At 42.9% G+C, this 21,315-nt stretch overlaps 1 protein-coding gene across 1 annotated transcript in view; it reads left to right on the top strand.

Moving 5' to 3' along the window:
• Window positions 1-21,315, top strand: part of LOC137322945 (PC3-like endoprotease variant B) — a 544,890-nt gene that overhangs the window by 202,421 nt on the left and 321,154 nt on the right. Inside the window, exon 4 of the mRNA XM_067986203.1 lies at window positions 3,360-3,477. Coding sequence (XP_067842304.1) covers window positions 3,360-3,477 — 118 coding nt within the window. The remainder of the gene's footprint in view (window positions 1-3,359; window positions 3,478-21,315) is intronic.

Raw genomic sequence — 21,315 nt, 5'->3', positions numbered from 1 at the left:
GGTATTGCAATGAAATGTCAGCTGGGATTATTGTGCACAAGTCTGGAATGGGGATTGAACTAACTGTCTGATGCAACTGAGGCCCACTGGCACTAGGGTGACGCAGTTCCTTGTTTTTATGTTTATAATTGTGCACCATCTAGGAACGTGCACCATTCAAGAAGTTTCATTTTCTTGCCAATGGACCTTCCTATAGAAAGAAGAAACGTTAATATTTTGTAAAGACATATTTAAATATTTTTTTCTAGTCAGTTTAGTTTGCAGAATCTTTTCTGGAAAATATAACCCAGAAGAAATGATGAAATACCACCTTACGTTCCCTGAACAAGAGAAACCCAGTGACATTTAGAGACAAACACAAAGACCATCTTTGCTCAAGAAGCATAATTTCAGTTTAAAAAGTACCCATACGCAGCAGTAAATTCACTTTATCTTTTAGTAAGTCACTGAACACAGTATTTGTTTTATCTTTAAATATGTATTTTTTGCTGAACTTTTGAGCTCATCAAATGACAGGGGTGGCAGTGCTAAAGTATGAATTACCTTCTCCACTTTTGGCTCCCAACGTCATTCTTAAACACTCCCAGATCAGGTATAGCACAGGCTCTGTGGACGAGCTGGTCTTTTCCTCTCCTTCATTTTCGTATTTTTGTAGATGCAGAGTAAAGCTCCCTCTGTTCTGCTCCAATAACGTGCTTTAACTTCAATCTCAAAAGAACACCCTCTACTGCACCAATATCCCAACCTTTTAGCCACTGTGAATAAGATTTAAAAAATTAAGAGCAGTTTTGTGCTGTGGCTTAAACCCACTGGAATTAGGTTGAGAATGTCCCAACTCATTCCAAGACCCTAACACACAGCAGAGAGGGGAGACCAGTCATCCAATTAGGCGAGATGGATTCAAAGCAAGGTCCCAGAGGTCAAAGAACGAGGCCTAACCCGTGAACCCAGCGTGACACGATTCAACATTCAGCTGCTGCTTTCTGATGTCATAATGAAGCTGCTGTGATTGGAGCTGCCATCTTTGCTGGGTTTGTGATGGAATGTCATGTTATCAAAGACGTGAAAATTCAGCAAATGTGGCAGCACTGATCAGGAGGCAAGTCATCTCATACAGTCCTGGTTTTAAAAATAAAGTTGTTTTTGACTTAGGTTTCTCAAACCTAAGTTTTTCATACTTCTGACAAATAGGGCGTATTTTATCAGCAAAATGAAGGTAAGCCCATTGGAAGGACGTATTCTAGAGTACATCTTTTAAATTGAATTATGAATGTCAGTTAAAAGATATATAATCAAATTGTAAGTAAATTTATGGAAATAAATTAACATTGAAAGAAAAGCAGGGGGTTTCAGAGTGGTTTTTTAAAATTTATTTTATGTGGGCGTCGCTGGCAAGGCCAGCATTTATTGCCCATCCCTAATTGCCCTTGAGAAGGTGGTGGTAAACCAGCTTCTTGAACCACTGCAGTCCGTGTAGTGAAGGTTCTCCCACAGTGCTGTTCGGTAGGGAGTTCCAGGATTTTGACCCAATGACTTAGAGGGGGACGTGCTGGTAGTGGTGTTCCCATGCGCCTGCTGCCCTTGTCCTTCTAGGTGGTAGAGGTCGTGGGTTTGGGAGGTGCTGTCAAAGAAGCCTTGGCGAGTTGCTGCAGTGCATCCTGTAGATGGTACACAATGCAGCCACGGTGCGCCGGTGGTGAAGGGAGTGAATGTTTAGGATGGTGGATGGGGTGCCAATCAAGCGGGCTGCTTTGTCCTGGGTGGTGTCGAGCTTCTTGAGTGTTGTTGGAGCTGCACTCATCCAGGCAAGTGGAGAATATTCCATCGCACTCCTGACTTGTGCTTTGTAGATGGTGGAAGGGCTTTGGGGAGTCAGGAGGTGAGTCACTCACCGCACAATACCCAGCCTCTGACCTGCTCTTGTAGCCACAGTATTTATGTGGCTGGTCCAGTTAAGTTTCTGGTCAATGGTGACCCCCAGGATGTTGATGGTAGGGGATTCAGCGTGGTAATGCTATCGAATGTCAAAAGGAAGTTGTTAGACTCACCCCTGTTGGAGAAGGTCATTGCCTGGCACTTGTCTGGCGCGAATCTTACTTGCAGAGTGGTGTTGGCAGTGATTTGTTAGGCAGGGCCTTTTCCCACTTCTCTGCCAGGAATGGTACACAACATGGAAAGACCACAATGTGATTGAAATTTCTCTCTTATTAAAAACAACAGAATGACTGTTTCCTCATAATTAATGACCTGCTAACGAAATTGCACTCTTCGAAATTGCATGTTTCAAACAGTGCGTTCCTGTAATTTCATTAACGCTACTAAAGGGAAAACTAGGCTTTCTCCCATGTTTTGGTTACTTGCGGTTGCAAGAGGGGAGGGAACCAGTATTTAAACTAAGGATATAGAGAGAGAAATGCTAAATGAAATAAATAGCCCTTAATGAATCCCATTATTTGTTTATATACCTTATTCCTTTGGTTACTGTGGAATGTCACAAGGATTGGTACCATGTGGCAAGATTATTAAAATTCAGGATAGGAGTCTGGCAGGTAACGCATTGATTCCACTACTATGATGTGTGGGAGCCATTTTAGGTCAAGGTAGGCCAGCACTGTCATTATTTTAAATTAATGTGGGATTCAGAAAACATTATAAAGCTGGACCTAAAATGTCAGCTATGCATTCCATCACGTCATTGTTAGCTTATGTGGGTTTTAATAACACTGTCAGGTGGTTGCAGAGGAAGCAGTTCTATACCACAGTACTACACTGAGTAGAATAATATAATTGGAGGGGGAAGGATAATGTCAGTTTTATAAGTGTCTGATAATTAAGATCACAAAAAGCTTAAAGATTTAACCTTTATATAAAAAAAATTACATTTATTTAAAGAAAACAGATAACATTATAACATCAGCTAAGTTAGTGTGGAGGAATACATTTCTCTGGCCCTGCCAATAATATTCGTTGATCCAGAAGCTATTATTTAAAACAAATTCCTCGCGACATCACTAGAGGGCTCTGTGACAGTGGCTGAAGATTGGCTGTTCTCAAAGGCACCAAAAGGTGCCTCGTCTCACAAAACAGAGCACTCTGATTGGTGGACAGTGGTATGATTATTTATTATAGATATTACATAACACGGTAAAAATGAATAGTTTACAAATTTGCTGTAGAATTTGTTTTTTTTATTAGAATTACGGTTATTATGTTTGTGAAGTGCAAGGATGGGAAAGTGCTAGACGTGTATTTGTTCAATTGCATACCAAATTAATAATATAAACTAGGCCATAAATGAAATAGTAAAAATGTGATGTTTCCAACTATATCCTAATTTTGGGCATTATTCTTTCATTTAGGTCAAGTGGGCAGAACAACAAGATATTCATGAAGTGGAGAAACGAGACAAAGCTGTTTTACCTTATCTCCCATTCCTTTCCAAAGACTACAGTCTCAGCTCATTCTATGAACCACTAGGTTAGTACCAAATAGCAAAACTCTTAATGTAAAACTGTATGAAATAATTCACCATCATAAAAGAACAGGCATAAAGGATCTGACATCTACATTTTGTAAACTCAAGCACTATTACAGTATCCCAAAGGTAACCATGGGCTGTTGTGGTAGCATTGATCTGATTCCGGCCTTACAATTTATTTTATGTACCTGCACATTTTATGGGGCAATTAATGTCTGTACATATTTGCTATGTGATTCTCATCTCGAATGGAGCTTCAACTGAGCATCAAGAAATTGTTGGGTTTGTGCCCAAACCCTTATACTTTCATCTTTCCCCAGTGTCCTGAATCAATATTTTTAATCAGTGTGCTTTCATCGGAATGTCAGAAGGCTGCTGTATGTTTCTAATCTTTATACATAACACATTCAAAACTGGGGCTAATTGTTCTGTTTATAGCATGCTAGCTTATATTCCTTTATCCTAGTTTTTCTAATTTAACTTAAAGTTAGTCTCAATAAACTATTGCCTTGTTCAATTAAAATCATAAATTTACTTTCCACTACTAAACTATATTTTATTTAGATTTTCTTTTAGTTTTGTCTTGTTAACCTCTTTTACCCTTGATTTAAAAACTCACCTCTCTTGGTACCCCGGTGACACAGAGGGTGGGTGAAAGGGCTACAGACCCCTATGTGTCCTGCCTGTGTTATTCTGTATCTCATTAAGGGAGAGACTCTCTTTCCATAGTGTGTAAATCACTTGTCACTTTTCCTTGAGGTGGGATGTCCCACCAAGCAGTCCAACTGGTTGCTGGCAAAGCTCATATCGCATATATTGGCAGGTTCAATTGTCAACCAAGGCTAGGACTTAGAAACTGCAGTCACTGAACTGTGATATGATCATCTTAACTGCAGCTCGACTGAATTTTCTTTGGAGGTGTATTACTATAATACGCTATGCGTTTCTAGATTTTATTTCCTTCTTGTGCTATTTTTAATGGCCTGATTAACATAGATGCCCAAATTCTCTGCCTGTGCCATTTTAACATATTTATTATCCTCTTTATTTTAAAAGGACTACAGCCAGTAATTTATACAAATGTATTAACCAAAGCATTAAAAATAGCATACGAAGAAAATTAACCCACTAGTGTTGCTTTCTTCTATTGCGACGGAATAGAAAACTCCATTAACATGACAGTTCTCACTCTGTCTAACTTACTTAAAGGACAATGTTTCTATACCAGGAATACGTAAGTAGACTCAGTCCAAATGCTGTGCGGTAGAGCTGCCTTGTAGGCTGCCATACCAAGTTGGAGTTGTAGCAGACACTAATTCTGCTACAACTTAAATAGAATCATAGAAAGGTTACAGCATGGAAGGAGGCCATTCAGCCCATCGAGTCCGTGCCTGCTCTATGCAAAAGCAATCCAGCTAGTCCCACTGCCCCGCCCTATCCCCGTAGCCCTGCAAATTTTTTCCTATCAAGTACTTATCCAGTTCCCTTTTGAAAGCCACGATTGAATCTGCCTCCACCCACCTCCCTGGCAGCACATTTCAGATCCCAACCACTCGCTGTGTAAAAAAGTTTTTCCTCATGTCACCTTTGGTTCTTTTGCCAATCACCTTCAATCTACATCCTTTGGTTCTTGACCCTTCTGCCAATGGGAACAGTTTCTCTATCTACTCTGCTTAGATACTTCATGATTTTGAATACCTCTATCAAATCTCCTCTCAACCATCTCTGTTCCAAGGAGAACAACTCCAGCTTCTTCAGTCTATCCACATAACTTTTCAATTTTTTTTAACCTTTAAATTGCCACAGCTGAGTTACCTCCTCCAGGTACGTGTGGGCTACTGGAACCGTGAAGGAGATTGATCTGATTGCCATAGATGTATGACCATCTTCAAACTTTAGGTTTTGGTTGGCGGAAAAGATAGCTGTTAGAGATGGTTTTCAGCCAGATTTGTTCTGATCTGGGTGCTTTGTCCAAAACAGCCAGCAGGACCTGAAATAGTCAGATCAAAAGATAGGAAAATGTATCCAAATCTATTTTTTAAGAAAGAAAAGCAATAGAAATTGGGCCAGATTTTGCTGTCAAAAAACGGTGAGGCTAATGGCATTCATCGTTATCAATGCGCAAATGGTACAGCAACTTCAGGCGAGGGGCAGATACGTGGTTAAATGCAGGTATCCAAAAGTTGCTGTCCAAGATGTGCCGCTTTGCTAATAGCTTCGCGAAAATGGCATCTCACTGTTTGATTCATCATTGAAATGCATTGAATGGCGTGAAGTTGCTGTATTTGCGCGGTAGATACAAACTAAACTCACCACAGAAAGTTAGGTCAAGTCAAAGTACCCTTTTAACGATGTGATACGTGTTAATTACTGCCAATCAAACTCTCTGGCACTGGAAATTAACTATTAGAAGTATGAAGTCTTACTCCTTCAGATTTTAATTGTTGTTGGAGATTTTAAAATTTTAAAATTTTTTCTTTGCTTTTTCTTTCTGTCTCTTTATCTCGATATCCAATCTATCGTTCCCTCTTTATTTCTCTTTCTTGACATTGAATTCACCCACTCTAATTTACACTTCCTTCTCAGTTCTTGCACTGTTAATTTCACAGTCCTTTAATCTGATTGGTTAAGGAGATACCCAGTTGCTTGCCCTGTTTACTCAGGTCCCAGATGCCATGTTTCCCTCACTCCGACATTATCCACTCCCACTTTCAGCAACTTGCCACGCAAAAAATTAAAAAACCTAAATAGGCAAGGGCAAGACTAACTTACGGCAGACACCGTTAGATCCCCTGGAGAGAAAAGAATGACAGGACAAACAGATACAGCATCTAGATTTTTAAAAATTGCTGACTATTGTAATGTATGGTTAGTTTATAGTAATAAAGACACACATGATGTGTAAAACTGAAGTTTGTTTCAACATCGGAGTGAATTGGAAATATTAAAAAAATGACCAGCCCAGGGAGACTGGTATTCCCTGGAAGCTGCTGGGAATCTAGTGGTTGATGTGTTTTCATACGCGTAAAATTAAATTCCAAGAGCCGGATGCTGTATCAATGGAGATGACCTCATCGTGTTGCCGATCAGCGCTGTGTATAAACATGATAAGATATTTGCACACCATGGCAACAGTGTCCTTTTAAATTGCAGAAGTTTCCCACTTCTGGTTTATAGTGAAGCAATAAAAGTGTCAGTGTTGTAATGCATAAAACATTACTGAAAATAGGATTATGATATGCTAACATTGGAGACACTCACAATGCTTTAGACCCCAAAATAAATTCAATTAGGCTGTGGACATGTTTAACTTAGTCAGGATCTTTAACTAAAATCCTGATTCTCCAGTGGCCAGTTATCCATGCTGAGTCCTCGCAGAGTCAGCTTTGTCTTCAGAGCTGATAAATGTGTTCCACTGTGCGGCTTTCAAACTTTTGATTGGAAGCCGACAATCCGGATTTTGTTGCAGCTTGCATTTCTCTTGTGTGGTGTGAAAATATTTTGCCAAGTTTAATGATCATCTTCGAAATCTGTTGCCTCATCCCAAGGAACCTACAGCTACGTTTGTTAATGTTTAACGAGAAGACCCAAGAAACATTGTGTCTTTGTTGAAGTGTGAAAATCACAGAAGCAGAGCAAACCAATAAAAGAAAACTAAAATGAGAGGAAGGAGCAATGAACAAAAAAGGAGTAAAGCTCTACAATTGCAAAGAAAGAGATTTTAATGTAACTAATGTTAATTAACCGTTTGATAGCTGAATTGTTTTGTTTTACTTTTTATTTCCTCCCGTTTTCTCCCCTCAGGGTTGATTTTAACATGTATCGCCTGGCGTTAATGGGACAGTATTGGCCTCAAAGTGGATTCAGCAGCCTTACCACCCCATTAACCCCTACGATTGCAGCTGACACCATTTTGAAAGGGGCCTACCGCAGGATAGGAACATAGGAACATAGGAACAGGAGTAGGCCATTCAGCCCCTCGTGCCTGCTCCGCCATTTGATAAGATCATGGCTGATCTGTGATCTAACTCCATATACCTGCCTTTGGCCCATATCCCTTAATACCTTTGGTTGCCAAAAAGCTATCTATCTGCGATTTAAATTTAGCAATTGAGCTAGTATCAATTGCCGTTTGCGGAAGAGAGTTCCAAACTTCTACCACCCTGCCCGAAGCATCTGTCTGTTTCAAGCAGTAGATCTATTTCAATATTCAAATCGGTGTCCTAAGATGCCGATTGCCATTTTAGGTTGGAAATGGTGAGAGTCTGTGCTGTGCACATTCTGATCATTTCCATGGGTAATAAAGGAGAAGAGGCCCAACCAAGATAAATTTGATATATTTGTGGAGCCGGGGGAGCAGGAGTGCTACCTCAGGCTCCACAAAAGTAATCTGGCCCCCCTGCCCCACCCCATGCGATCATGACCCTCCCCCCACCCTCCCCTGCTGATACCTTTCTGCCGGCCGGGGCAGCTCAATATTGGTAGGTCTCAATCTGGCGAGCTGCACTGTGATGCCTGTATGGCACACCACAGCTTGTTGGCCAAATGTTGACGAGGTTCAAAATAACTGCTGATTTTTTGCCACCATGTGCCGTCGACCGGCCGGCACACTCCCTGAAGTCGGTCGCCCAAAGCTCAAAATCGACCCCCTCCTTTTTTGAAGGTTCTGGCTCATGTCAGACCCTGATGTCATCTGCTCTCTGATCCAATTCACCATTCTCCATCAATAAGCCTGAACAGTGAGTAAGAGCAGACTATTGTAATTGTAACTCGAAAGGAAAGGACAGTTCGGAAGAACATTGACTATAGTAGTATTATCAATAAGATAGAAAAAAGAAAAGGTGCAATGGAAAGAGAGGTTGGACTTTAGAATTTACTGAGAGATCATCTATCAGACAACAAACTACAAAATAATGAATGCCAGATCTTTGAGAATGATCATCTGGAACTAGATGAGGATAACATTACCAAGAAATATTAGTAAGTTGCATTACTGAGGTTTAAAACAAATGGACCTGCCTCATGACTACTACTTGCAGTGTAACAATATTATGAGATTATGGGCTGTATAAAGTGCAGAAAAATCTACAATAGGCACAAATTAAATGCATTAGAATCAGGATTATTAAACTAAATCAAAGTATTATGTATAGTTTGGTATGGAGAAGTTTAAAAAGTATAAAAGATTCGAGATTAAATTTTAGTTGCATTTTCAATTTTCTCCCCTTTCTTCCCTTCTCTCCTGAAGGTAGTGACTCTTTCTCAGGAAGAGTTCCATGAATGTCTGCCTTCTGATACATTGTCTAACTTGTCATTCTACCTACGAGAGCTCAGCCACTGATGGCACGCCTGACCCTGCCCTCACCCAATGTTCATACACACACACTTTTCAACAGGAATCACTGGGTAGTGATGAGGAACAGAAACCCGATTATTGCATATTATTGTTACTGTGGGACCTTAAGTTTCAGGAAGGAATATCAACAAATTAATGTTCAACTGGAAAAATGAATGCTTGAGCATATGTGATGGTGTGAAAGGTGGGGGAGAGTGGGTAAAGTCGTCATGAGGGATTGTGTATGGGATATTTCTCATTTTTAAACGATTCAGAAATTGAATGTGGAGATCAAGTTGGCAAGAATTTAGAAGAGTCAGCGTTAATCTGGAGATATTTGGTAGAAGGCTTCAGGGATATGATGAGTATCTTGTCTTTTACCAAATAAGATTCCTAGGTGGCGGGAGTATGGTCAAATGTAGAAAGGGTTGTGCAGAAGACATGCTTACATGAGGGTGGAAGGGAGTAGATGAGGGAGGTGTTATTGAATTCAAAAATCCCATCTTTGATTAGATTTTTTGGCAGTGATTTATGTGAATCAGGACAATTTGTCACGTATGTAGAGTTTAAGGTATGTGAATGACGGGGCAGAAGTTTAGAGTTAAAGGGGCTGAGCAGTGAATTGAAGGAGACGTGCAGATGGGCTGGCAGCGGGTTGACATTCATGTTTCTCCTGGCCCCTCAAAAATCAATGGCATGGGCGTTCTGCTGTGTTTTGTGAGCAGGATGCAATGGTCCCTTTAAGGACTGCTGGTTAGGCCGCTCTACGGGCAGAGCATGCACACCACCTGAAAATTACATTGCTGTCGCACAAATAGCATAGGGTTATGATTTGGGGATTTCAAGTGGGCTCCTGCCCGAAACAGGCGGACATCTGATCGCCCATTCTAATGATGGGTCAGAAATGGTGGCAAACGGATCAGGAGCAAGGAACAGGGCGGTAAGTTCAGCGCTGCTATTTTTGGAGCGCTGCTATTTTTGGAATGCTACCGTTCCATTCCCGCATGGCAGAGACCCATGGTATCCTATCCTATTATTTTCCCCAATCTTTTAAAGCTTGGGGTGATTTACCCTCCTGTTTTACACCCCTTTTTTTTGAAGAAGTGGCAATTTGCTGGCTTAAGAAAAGCAATAAAAATAGAAATTGAAAAATGTATGGGAAAAAAATAGAAAAGCTATCCATTAGATTACTGAAGCATTTTATAGTGATCAGGCATAGTGAGGCCTCTTCACATGCACAGAAAAAGACCATTCATTTGAAATAAGTTTTTCTACACTGCCAAACCATTGTGGACAGAATAGCTGCTGAATTAGCACAATACACTTTTTCTGGAAGTGGAACTGTAACCAGTGACTCGATTTTTTTTCATATAATGTAAAGCAGACCTTTTTATTATTTACATTCCAGCTTCCATTCAAAAGTTAACCAAATCAGGGAGTTGAGCAGATTTCGCAAGAATGTATTTTTGATCTAAGATATTTATGTTGGTGTATTTTTTTTTATTATTTTCAGCACGTTTCAATCGCTATTTGATGATTTTCACCCCATTTCTTTCCGCACCTTTCATAGGTTTCTTCTTGAGATATTTTGCTCAAGTGAGGATATTCCACCACTGTCCTGGTTGGAGCTGCAGTACATTGTGCCACTTCACTCTCCTCACTCAGTGTTTAATATACACTCGCTACTTTGAAAAGCTAGAGAAGGAATAGTGACCTGTTTTGCGTCCATGTAAAACGCAGCATCACAAATGATGACCTGAAAATTATGCTATGTGAAGATTAGTGTAAAAATGCTTAATGTGTTCCAATTCAATTCCATTGGCCCACTATTTTAACAGAAGAATTAACCCAGTTAGCATCTCCATTAAAATCACAGAAAAAGGAACTACATACCAGCACCACAAGCATTCATTCTAATCTTTGCACACCATAATTGTGATGTGGGAGTATCTAAACGCATCAGAGCCAGCCGAATTTCCCAGGGCCCCAACCGTCCATCCAGCTGCATCGGGGACCCGATTGGCTTCTGCAGCTTGCCGGTTTTATATAGAGGCTTGAGGCTCAATTTGGAGCGAGCTCTGGGCTGACATCTTGGGTCACACATTCCAATGCGAATACAAAATTCGAAATAAAATTAGTGAGTATTTAGAAATGTTTGGGTGAGTCAATGACAGTCAGTATGGATTTGTTAAAGGCATGTCATGTTTGATGAATTTCATAAAGTTTTTTTTGAAGAGGTGGATAGATAAAGGGAATGATTGGATAGATAAAGGGAATGCAGTAGCATGTATTATATTTTAAAAGGCTTTCAATAAGCAGTTTCACAAGAGGCTCATTCGAACAATTCGGGCTTATGGTATAAGAGGAATGGGTCGATAGCTGAAAGATGCAATTTAATGCAGGCATGATGGGCCGAAAGCCCTTCTTCTCTGTTATAAGTTTCTAAATGCAATTGAAAAAGCTTGAAGATAATGCCTGAGATTTTGCTATCAAAATAATGGTGATGCTAATGGAGCTCGCCGTTATTTATGCGTAAATGGTACAGGAATTTCAGGCGAGGGGCAGATACGCGGTTAAACGGGGATATCCAAAAGTTGATGTCCGAGTTGCGCTGCTCCACTGTTAGCTTTGCAAAAGTGGCATTTTGCTATCTGCCTCACCATTGAAATGCATTGAATGACGTGAAGTATTTGAGCAGTAGATATGAACTAAATTCACCAGAGAAAGTCAAGTCATTTCAAGTCTGCGTACCCTTTTAATGATGTGATAAAAGTGTCAATTACTGTCAATCAACCTCTCTGGCACTGAAAAATCACTTTTACAAGCGTGGAGTCCCATTCCTTCAGGTTTTAATTGTTGTTGGAGAGTTCAAAAATGTTAAATTTTAAATTTTTTATTTACTTTTATTTTCCGTCTATATTTTCTCTCTCTCTTAATCCAATCTTTCTTTCCTTCTCTTTATTTCTCTTTCTCTACCTGATTTGACATTGAATTCACCCACTCTAATTTACACTTCCTTCTCAATCCTTGTGTTGTTAATTTTACAACCCTTTAATCTGACTAGTTAAGGGGATACACAGTTCCTTGCCCTGTTCCCCTCGCTGGACATTATCAGCTCCCACTTCCAGCAACTTGCCATGCAAAAACTGTAAAAACATAAACGTGCAAGGGCAAGCCTAACTAACGGCAAACGTCGTTAGATGCCCAGCTGCAGCAAATTATGGCCCAATTCAACATTATATTATCTGTATAAACAGTGTGTTACTCAACACTACTTTGAAGAATATTGTAAACCGTGAAAATTAAATATTTCAGGTGAAATTATAATAAAGAAATAGAAGTAACAGACAATAAAATAGATTATGCCTTCGAACTGAAATGGAGATCATCAGGGATTGGAAAGCCATTGTGCGTGATGAAATGCTTTTCAATGTTGGACACTAATTTGTGTCTGCCAATGACTTTCTTTAGTGGATGACCTCAGCAAGCATCATAACAGAGATGATTGCCTACTGATGTCACAAGGCACAGGCTCTAGTCTCCACAAAATGGTTGAAAAGTTTGCCAAGATATTGTAGATCGCCACACTGACACTCATTCATCATGACAAGCTGCCATGTCATGAAAAATGTACTTTATTTAGATTCTGTTCTATTGTCCATATTCTATTTGAGATTTATTAAATCAGAATGTATGAACTTAGGAACATAGGAACAGGAGTTCCTCGAGCCTACTCCGCCATTCAATTAGATCACGGTTGATCTGTACCTCAATTCCATTTACCCATCTTAGCTCCATAATCCCTTGATACCCTTACCTAATGACCCAAAGGCTCTGCAAATAAAGGGCACCACATGGTGAGGTACTGGTTTGATCTCTAGTCAGTACAAAGTCAGCTGATCCCAGTCAAGTTATAATTGGTGGTCTTGGACTGAGAACATGCTTACAAACTCAGATCCCCCAAGGAAGCCCATTATTACACATATGTTGCAAACAATTGTCAAAAAATTTAATGTGCACATAATACATGTGCAGATTTTGAGAAGAAATGGAGAAGGCCAGACACTACAGGCCCGATGTTAGCAGGGCTGCGGGTTCTCGGCGGGGGGGGCTATCGGGCGCGTGGGTAACGCGCCCGGTGAAATTAGTCAGCTTCCCGCGCGATTGTAGCATCCAATCCACTAATTGGATCCACTTACCTGGTCCTCCGGGTTCCCCACTGCTGATCTGCGCGTCGGGCGGGCTGCGCATGCGCAGTAAGATCTGTCAGCTGGAGGAGCTCTATTTAAAGGGGCAGTCCTCCACTGACAGATGCTGCAAAAAATAGGAAAAATTACAGCATGGAGCAGCCCAGGGGGAAGGCTGCTCCCAGTTTAATGATGCCTCACTCCAGGTCTCAATACATGGGGTGAGGAGGAGGGGGAGGACAGAGATCTTCCTCCCAGCGTGCGGGAGGAAGCGGCCTGCCTCTGCCACCAGGAAGGCCTGGCTCGAGATGGCAAAGGAGGTCACCTGCGCCACCAACATATCGCCCACCTGCATACAGGGCAGGAGGCGCTCCAATGACCTAAGTAGGTCAGCCAAAGTGAGTACACGTAGTCTTTCCCCTACACTCCGTCTGCCACATCACCGCCCCCACCCCACATCTCCTTCAGCACTGCCAACACTACTCTGTCACATCACCCCTCATACCCACTCAAACCTCATCCTCATCGTACCTGCACCTACTCACCTCGCCAGTACTGATCCCACCACTACCACTCAACCCAATCCTCATACAATCTCATGGCTCTCTCTCATACTCACCCTCTCGTGCATCTCTTTCACGGCCAGCCTCACTCAACCTGCCACTACCTGTGCTGCAGCCACAGGGCATGCATCACATATGTGCAGTAGGCAGCGTAAGGCAAACGTGTCGTGAGCATGAAGGGGATGCACAAGGTTGTTTGAGGGTTTGTCATGGGTGTTACTTATATTTCTGACCAACTCACATCACATATTATATTGGCACCACTACTGCCATGTCTTCGCGAATCCTGTCTGGTTTGTGCAACTCCTGAGGATCACTATGAAGACCCACAACCGATGCCACCCATTGTGTCACTGCAGAGTGGGTGTAGGTGTATTTGCAGGGCTCTTTTGCGCAGACGACTGAGAGACATCGGCGATGTCCCCGGTTGTACCCTGGAAGGATGCGGAGGAGAAGTTGTTGAGGGCAGTGGTGACTTTGACAGCGACAGGTAAGAAGATGGTGCTCGGGGTAGCCAGGAGCAGCTCGGGATGAAAGAGGCTGCAGATGTCCACGACTACATGTCGAGTGACTCTGAGCCTCCGTGTGCACTGCTGCTTAGAGAGGTCCAGGAGGCTGAGCCTCGGTCTGTGGACCCTGTGGCGAGGGTAGTGCCCTCTGCGACGCATCTCTCTCTGCAGTAGCCCTCCCTCCTGCTGTACAGGTGGATGTGTCACAGCACTGTTGTGGAGCTCCACGTGTCAGAGGTGGACGGCGTGGATGGCGAGGCTGGTGAGGCTGGTGATGCTGTTCGCCCTCCGAGAAGGTTATGACTGCAGTGACGGCGGCCCCCATCCGCAAGATGTACATCTGAGGGGGTCCGCAAGGTAGGCACATGTCTCCGGACCCCGGGGTAAGTGTGCAGGTTGGTGACTTTGACTGTCAGGAGGAGGGTGGTGGAGGCCAAACTTTGTCCCAAGTGACAGAGTGGCCTCCTGCAATGAGTGAGGGTCTCCCCCCGCCACCTGTCAAATGGACCTTTGCAGCTGCCACAGGCTGACAGCTGCAACACGTCCATTTGACCTGGGAGTGTTTCCCCCAGTGTGGGAAACAGTCCCAGTTTGCTCTAAAATCCCACCCCTCCTCACATAATCCCTTAATCAGGTCAGTTAATGACCTGAAATACCGAAATAAATACTTTCAAGTGGCATCCCACTGGCTTTAATTGCCTGCGGGATTCCCACCAGCGGGGGCTGCGCACGCACGCCAGCTTGTCAGCGGGGAACCTGGAAGTGCGCGGGTTCGGGGCGGGCTCCGGTCACGCTCCGGGATTCTCCGATTTTCGGAGCCCCCCCGCCAGGAACGCACCCGTTAGCAGGTGCTAAAATGACACCCTACATCTGTATACTTGGTTGAGAAAATGTTGTGGAATATTAAGTAATTCTCTTTCTGGTAGAGACACAGAAAAGTGTAGACAACAGAGGAAGAAGATTTGCTCTAATTGCTATTTGTAGCAAAATTGTAAATGCTTTTCGAACCTGTTAACAAATTTGCTCGAAATACTGCAGAGAGGAAATCTTCACAAATGTATTTACCATGTCACTAACATAGCAACTAGAGGAACTCTTACCCCAGATTGGGCATTTCCTTGCAATTTACATGGATAGTTTCTTATAGTAAATGGTTTTGAGCGTATTATATTTACCCTGGAAATGTTCATTCCACATTCAGAACAGAGGGTAGAAAAGTGTCAGTAGTTGCGATTTTACAATTTGGTTGTGGAGCAAGTTAATTCCTCCCACCCATCACAGCCACTGGTACTGCATATATCTCAGAGCGAATGTACCTGTGGGGTATTGAGTAGTTGAATGTTTTACAAGCCTTCCAGCTTATTTTCATTTCAAAGGTAATGCTCTCATTTCTGTGTAATGACTTACACTTTTTTATATATGTTATAATTTGGGCTTTCTCCAATACTCCTTCTCCACGCTGACAGCAACAAGGCAGTTTTCATAGACAGATCCATATCTCCGATGAAACAAAACTTTTAACCTCATGCAAGGGGTAAATGGATTAGCATGACACCCGATTCACAATTACCCTTTAACTGAGATTTATCACACAAGAATAATAGGCTGCCCACTGTGTACTTTGATAGGTGAAAAACACTAAGCCTCCACTGAGCACAAATTGAAGAAGTGGGCACTGGTTCAGTGCCATGCACTCCCTCATTGTCTTCTGTTGCTCCCTCTCCTTCACCCTTCCTCCTGCCCTGACCCCTCCTTTCCCCCTCCTTATCCCCATCCCCTTCCACCATCCCGCTCTCCTGCTCTCCCTTTCTCTCCTTTCTCCTCTCTCCCTCCTGTAACTCCTCTCTTCCACCTGTGTCTAGTTATCCCACTGCTTTATAACCTACTTAACCTGAATACTGGACTCGGTCTTGACTCTGTGCAATGTCATGAGAGAACAACCGTTATAGTAGTGAATCTCCCACAGCATTAGTCATGGTGAGTCAGAGAATGTATTCTTTTACAACATGAGCACACTATGCTCTGACAACAGCCATCCCTCTTGTGATAGAAACAAGGATCCTTCCTGTTTCAAATTCAAAAAATTCCAAATTTTAGATAGGCCAAAATTGGCAAATTTAAACTGATTTTTATTAACTGCTTTCCTGAAGAGGTTCATATTTTGTGGCGGGGTCGGGGGCAGGTTGATGATTATGACTTGGGCAGGCAGTAGGATTATGCCACCTTTAAGACCCCCCCCTTAAAACTCAACTCTTCAACCAAGCTTTAGGTCACCCCTCGTAATATCTTCTCCTTATCTCGACATTCAATTTTTCTTTACACTTCTGTGAAGTGCCTTGGGTTTTTTTTTCTCCATTATAGATGCTATATAATGCAAGTTGTCGTTGTTAATGAAAGTTAAGTATATTGTTAATTGAGGCAAAAATGAAACCTGATTATTTGCTTCTGTATTGACTTCTTTCTTTCTGTTGTGGTACATAAGAAGTTAGAAAAATGACTCAGCTTGTTTCGATACATATTTGCCCCAGAACAGATATTATATCAATGGCAAGTATCCAAAGGAGGGGCCAAACCATTCATGCCAAACAAAACCCACAGGATGTTTGTATTTGAATATATGTTTAATTGGTAGCTCTATTTGAATTTAAGAGATACATATTTAAATTTCCTCCCTCCAGGTCAAATTTTGAAAGTATATCTCACCTTATCTTGTTCCAATTGTGCGGCCCCTCTGAAGTTGTCAGAAGGAGAGGGATAATTCAGAGAGACTCCATGAGTAGTCAGCAGCAAACTGGCACAAAACTTTTTGGGAACCTTGTACCAGGTCCAGTTCACATTGAAGTTTAGTGCAGCAGACACGAGTGTTATTTTCTATCTTTCATGGAAGCATAGCTAAGCCAATAACTTCAACAGTGTTCACTTATCCATTTTATGTTTAATAAATCTATTTGGCAGTTTATAGCTTAAGCAGTGGTCTACTTGGATATTTATTCTACCGCCTACCAAAATCAAGGAAGATCATGTGAGAGCAGGTGACATAAACAGTAAGATGGCATATAAGGGATTTTTGGTTGTCTCCTGGGCTTGCTACAAATTACCCAGATATTAGGCAAGTAAAGGTACACTCCAGTTTGTAGAAAACGAGGGCTCATTAATTCCATAATTTCTCCATCAATATACATTATTAATAAAGAAAACAAAGAGGAAATAAACCTAACATTGCACTTGTTTTGATTGCATTTTGTGATTTTTTTTCAATATGAAATAGCATAAAACATAAATTAGGTTGCTTTTTTGCATGAAGTAATTATTCTAAGAAATTGCTGATATGGCAGTGTTTGTTGCTTGTGGGTTGTTTAGTTAACACTTGAAATGTAACGGTGAGTATTTACAAACATTTTAGCATAAATTATTTTACAAGTTTTCTTGTTTACTTCAAAGTTATTTCTCAGTTGTCAGTTTGGCTCAAGGTAGCACCCACACCTCTGAATCACAACCTTCAAGCCCCGCTATGGACTCCAGTCCAGTTCCGTGCAGTGGTGAGGGAAGTTTCTTCTGAATGAGATGTTAAACCAAGGCCCCATCTGCCAGTTCAGGTGGATGTGAAAGATGCTATGGTATCATTCAAGGCCAACATTTATTCCTCAACCACACCATCAAAACAGATTGACTAGTCATTTATCTCATTTGCTGTTTGTGGGACCTTGCTGTGCACAAATTGATTGCCATGTTTGCCTACAGTACAACAGTGACTGCATTTGAAAAGTAATTCATTGGCTGTGAAGCACTTTCAGATGTGAAAGTTGCTATATAAATGCATTTTTTTCTTCTTTCTTCCCTTTCTTATTTCTTAGACCTCCCTGTGCTACACACTAATACTTGCTGAGAGGGTGATTGGATAAATAGCTCCCAGCTTCCAGCCAAGGAGAATCAGAAACTAGCCACAGGGAGATGTACAAACACAGCTTCAGGTGATTCCCCTTCCACATTTTCTTCCTCCCTGTGGTGAAGAGCCTGGGCTTTGCTCAATCTCTCCCACAATGACATGTGGGAAAAGATTAATTCGCTGTGTCGGGAATCACAATCATGAGCCTGCCTACTACCATTGTATGGTGCAGAACCCTCGACAAGCAGTATCGTGATGTCATCCTCTTAACGTGCTTTATCAATTCTTCATTGTAATTCATTGTAGGTACAGCACAGGAGGAAGCCATTCGGCCCATCCTGCCTGTGCTGGCTCTTCGAAAGAGCTATCCAATTAGTCCCATTACCCAGCTCTTTCCCCATAGCCCTGTAAATATTTTCCCTTCAAGTATTTATCCAGTTCCCTTTTGAAAGTTACTATTGAATCTGCTTCCACAACCCTTTCAGGCAGTGCATTCCAGATCATTACAGCTCACTGGCTCTTTTACCTATCATCTTAAATTTGTGTCCTCACAGATTCTGCCACTGGAGACAGTTTATCCTTATTTACTCTATCTAAATCCTTCATGATTTTGAACACCTCTATCCAATCTCCCCTTAATGTTCTCTGATCTAAGGAGAACAACCCCAGCTTCTCCAGTCTCTCTACGTAATTTAAGGAACTTAAATAATTACTATTAGTAAAGAAAAAGTACTGGAGAAATTAATGGGATTAAAAGCCGACAAATTCCCTGGAACTGATGGCCTACATCCTAAGGTTCTAAAAGAGGTGGCAGCAGAAATTGTGGATGCATTGGTTGTGATCTTCCAAAATTCTCTAGATTCTAGAACGGTCCCAGTGGATTGGAAGATAGCAAATGTAACACTGCTATTCAAGAAAGGAGGGAGAGTCAAAACATGGAACCACAGGCCAGTTAGTCTGATATCAGTCGTTGGGAAAATGGTGGAATCTATTATTAAGGACATGATAAATGGGCAGTTTGAAAATCCTAATATGGTTAGGCAGAGTCAACACGGTTTTATGAAAGGGAAATCAAATTTGACAAATCTATTAGAGTTTTTTGATGATGTAACTAGCAGGGTAGATAAGGGGGAACCAGTGGATGTAGTATATTTGGACTTTCAAAAGGCATTTGATAAGGTGCCACACAAAAAGTTGTTACGCAACATAAGGGCTCATGGGGTTGGGATAATATATTAGCATGGTTAGAGGATTGGTTAACGGACAGAAAACAGAGAGTAGGAAGAAACGGGTCATTTTCAGGTTGGCAGGTTGTAACTAGTGGGGTCCGCAGGGATCGGTGCTTGGGCCTCAGCTATTTACAATCCATATTAATGACTTGGATGAAGGGACCAAGTGAAATGTATCCAAGTTTGCTGACGATACAAAGCTAGGGAAAGTAAGCTGTGAGGAGGACACAAAGGGCTCGATGTTAGCAGGGCTGCGGGTTCGCGGCTGGGGGGCTATCGGTGAAATTAGTCAGCCCCCTGCGCGATCGTAGCCCAATTGGATCCACTTACCTGGTCTTCCGGGTTCCCCACTGCTGATCTGCGCATCGGGCGGACTGCGCATGCGCAGTAAGATCTGTCAGCTGGAGGAGCCCTATTTAAAGGGGCAGTCCTCCACTGACACATGCCGCAACAAATAGAAAAAATTACATCATGGAGCAGCCCAGGGAGAAGGCTGCTCCCAGTTTAATGATGCCTTACTCCAGGTATCATTAGATGGAGTGAGGAGGAGGGGGAGGACAGAGATCTTCCACCCGGCGAGCGGGAGGAAGCGGCCTGCCTCTGCCACCAGGAAGGCCTGGCTCGAGGTGGCAGAGGAGGTCACCTGCACCACCAACATATCGCCCACCTGTATACAGTGCAGGAGGCGCTCCAATGACCTCAGTAGGTCAGCCAAAGTGAGTACACTTACTCATTCCCCTACACTCCATCTGCCACATCACCGCCCCCACCCCACATCTCCTTCTGCACTGCCAACACTACTCTGTCACATCACCCCTCACACACACTCAAACCTCATCCTCATCTTACCTGCACTTACTCACCTTGCCAGTACTCATCCCATCACTACCACTCAACCCAATCCTCATACAATCTCATGGCTCTATCTCATACTCACCCTCTTGTGCATCTCTTTCACAGTCAGCCTCACTCAACCTGCCACTACCTGTGCTGCAGCCACAGAGCATGCATCACATATGTGCAGTAGGCAGTGTAAGGCAAACGTGTCATGAGCATGAAGGGGATGCACAAGGGTGTTTGAGGGTTTGTCATGGTTTTTACTTATATTGAATTTCTGACCAACTCACATCACATATTATATTGGCACCACTACTGTCACGTCTTTGCGAATCTTGTCTGGTTTGTGCAATAATGCCCTTTCCTGAGGATCACTATGAAGACCCACACCTGATGCCACCCATTGTGTCACTGCAGAGTGGGTGTAGGTGTATTTGCAGGGCTCTTTTGTGCAAACGGCTGAGAGACGTCGGCGATGTCCCCGATGACACCCTGGAAGGATGCGGAGGAGAAATTGTTGAGGGCAGTGGTGACTTTGACAGCGACAGGTAAGAAGATGGTGCTCGGGCCAGCCGGGAGCAGCTCGGCATGAAGGAGGCTGCAGATGTCCATGACTACATGTCGAGTGACTCTGAGCCTCCGTGTGCACTGCTGCTCAGAGAGGTCCAGGAAGCTGAGCCTCGGTCTGTGGACCCTGTGGCGAGGGTAGTGCCCTCTGTGACGCATCTCTCTCTGCGGTTGCCCTCCCTCCTGCTGTACAGGTGGATGTGTCACAGCACTGTGTTGTGGAGCTCCACGTGTCAGAGGTGGACGGTGAGGCTGGTGAGGCTGGTGATGCTGTTCGCCCTCCGAGGAGGTCATGACTGCAGCTACGGCGGCCCCCATCCGGAAGATGTACATCTGAGGTGGTCCGCAAGGTAGGTAAGTGTGTCCTCACACCGGGGTTGCGGTTCCAGGTCATTGAATGTGATTGTTCGGAGGAGGGTGGTGGAGGACAAACTTTGTCCAATGTGACGGAGTGGCCACCTGTCGAATGCACCTTTGCAGCTGCCACAGGCTGCTGGCTGCAACACCTCCGTTTGAACTGGGAGTGTTTCCCCCAGCATGGGAAACAGTCTCAGTTCAGTGTAAAATCCCACCCCTCCTAATAAAACAGCTCAATCAGGTCTGTAAACGACCTGAACGAGCAACATAAATACATTCAAGTGGCATCCCACTGGCTTTAATTGCCTGCGGGATTCCCCCCAGCGGGGGCTGCGCGCGCACGCCGGCGCGTCAGTGGGGAACCCGG

This window comes from Heptranchias perlo, chromosome 6, assembly GCF_035084215.1.
Source record: "Heptranchias perlo isolate sHepPer1 chromosome 6, sHepPer1.hap1, whole genome shotgun sequence".
Lineage (NCBI taxonomy): Eukaryota > Metazoa > Chordata > Chondrichthyes > Hexanchiformes > Hexanchidae > Heptranchias > Heptranchias perlo.
The sequence above is the reverse complement of the archived record's forward strand: the minus strand, read 5'-3'. Positions and strand labels throughout refer to the sequence as shown.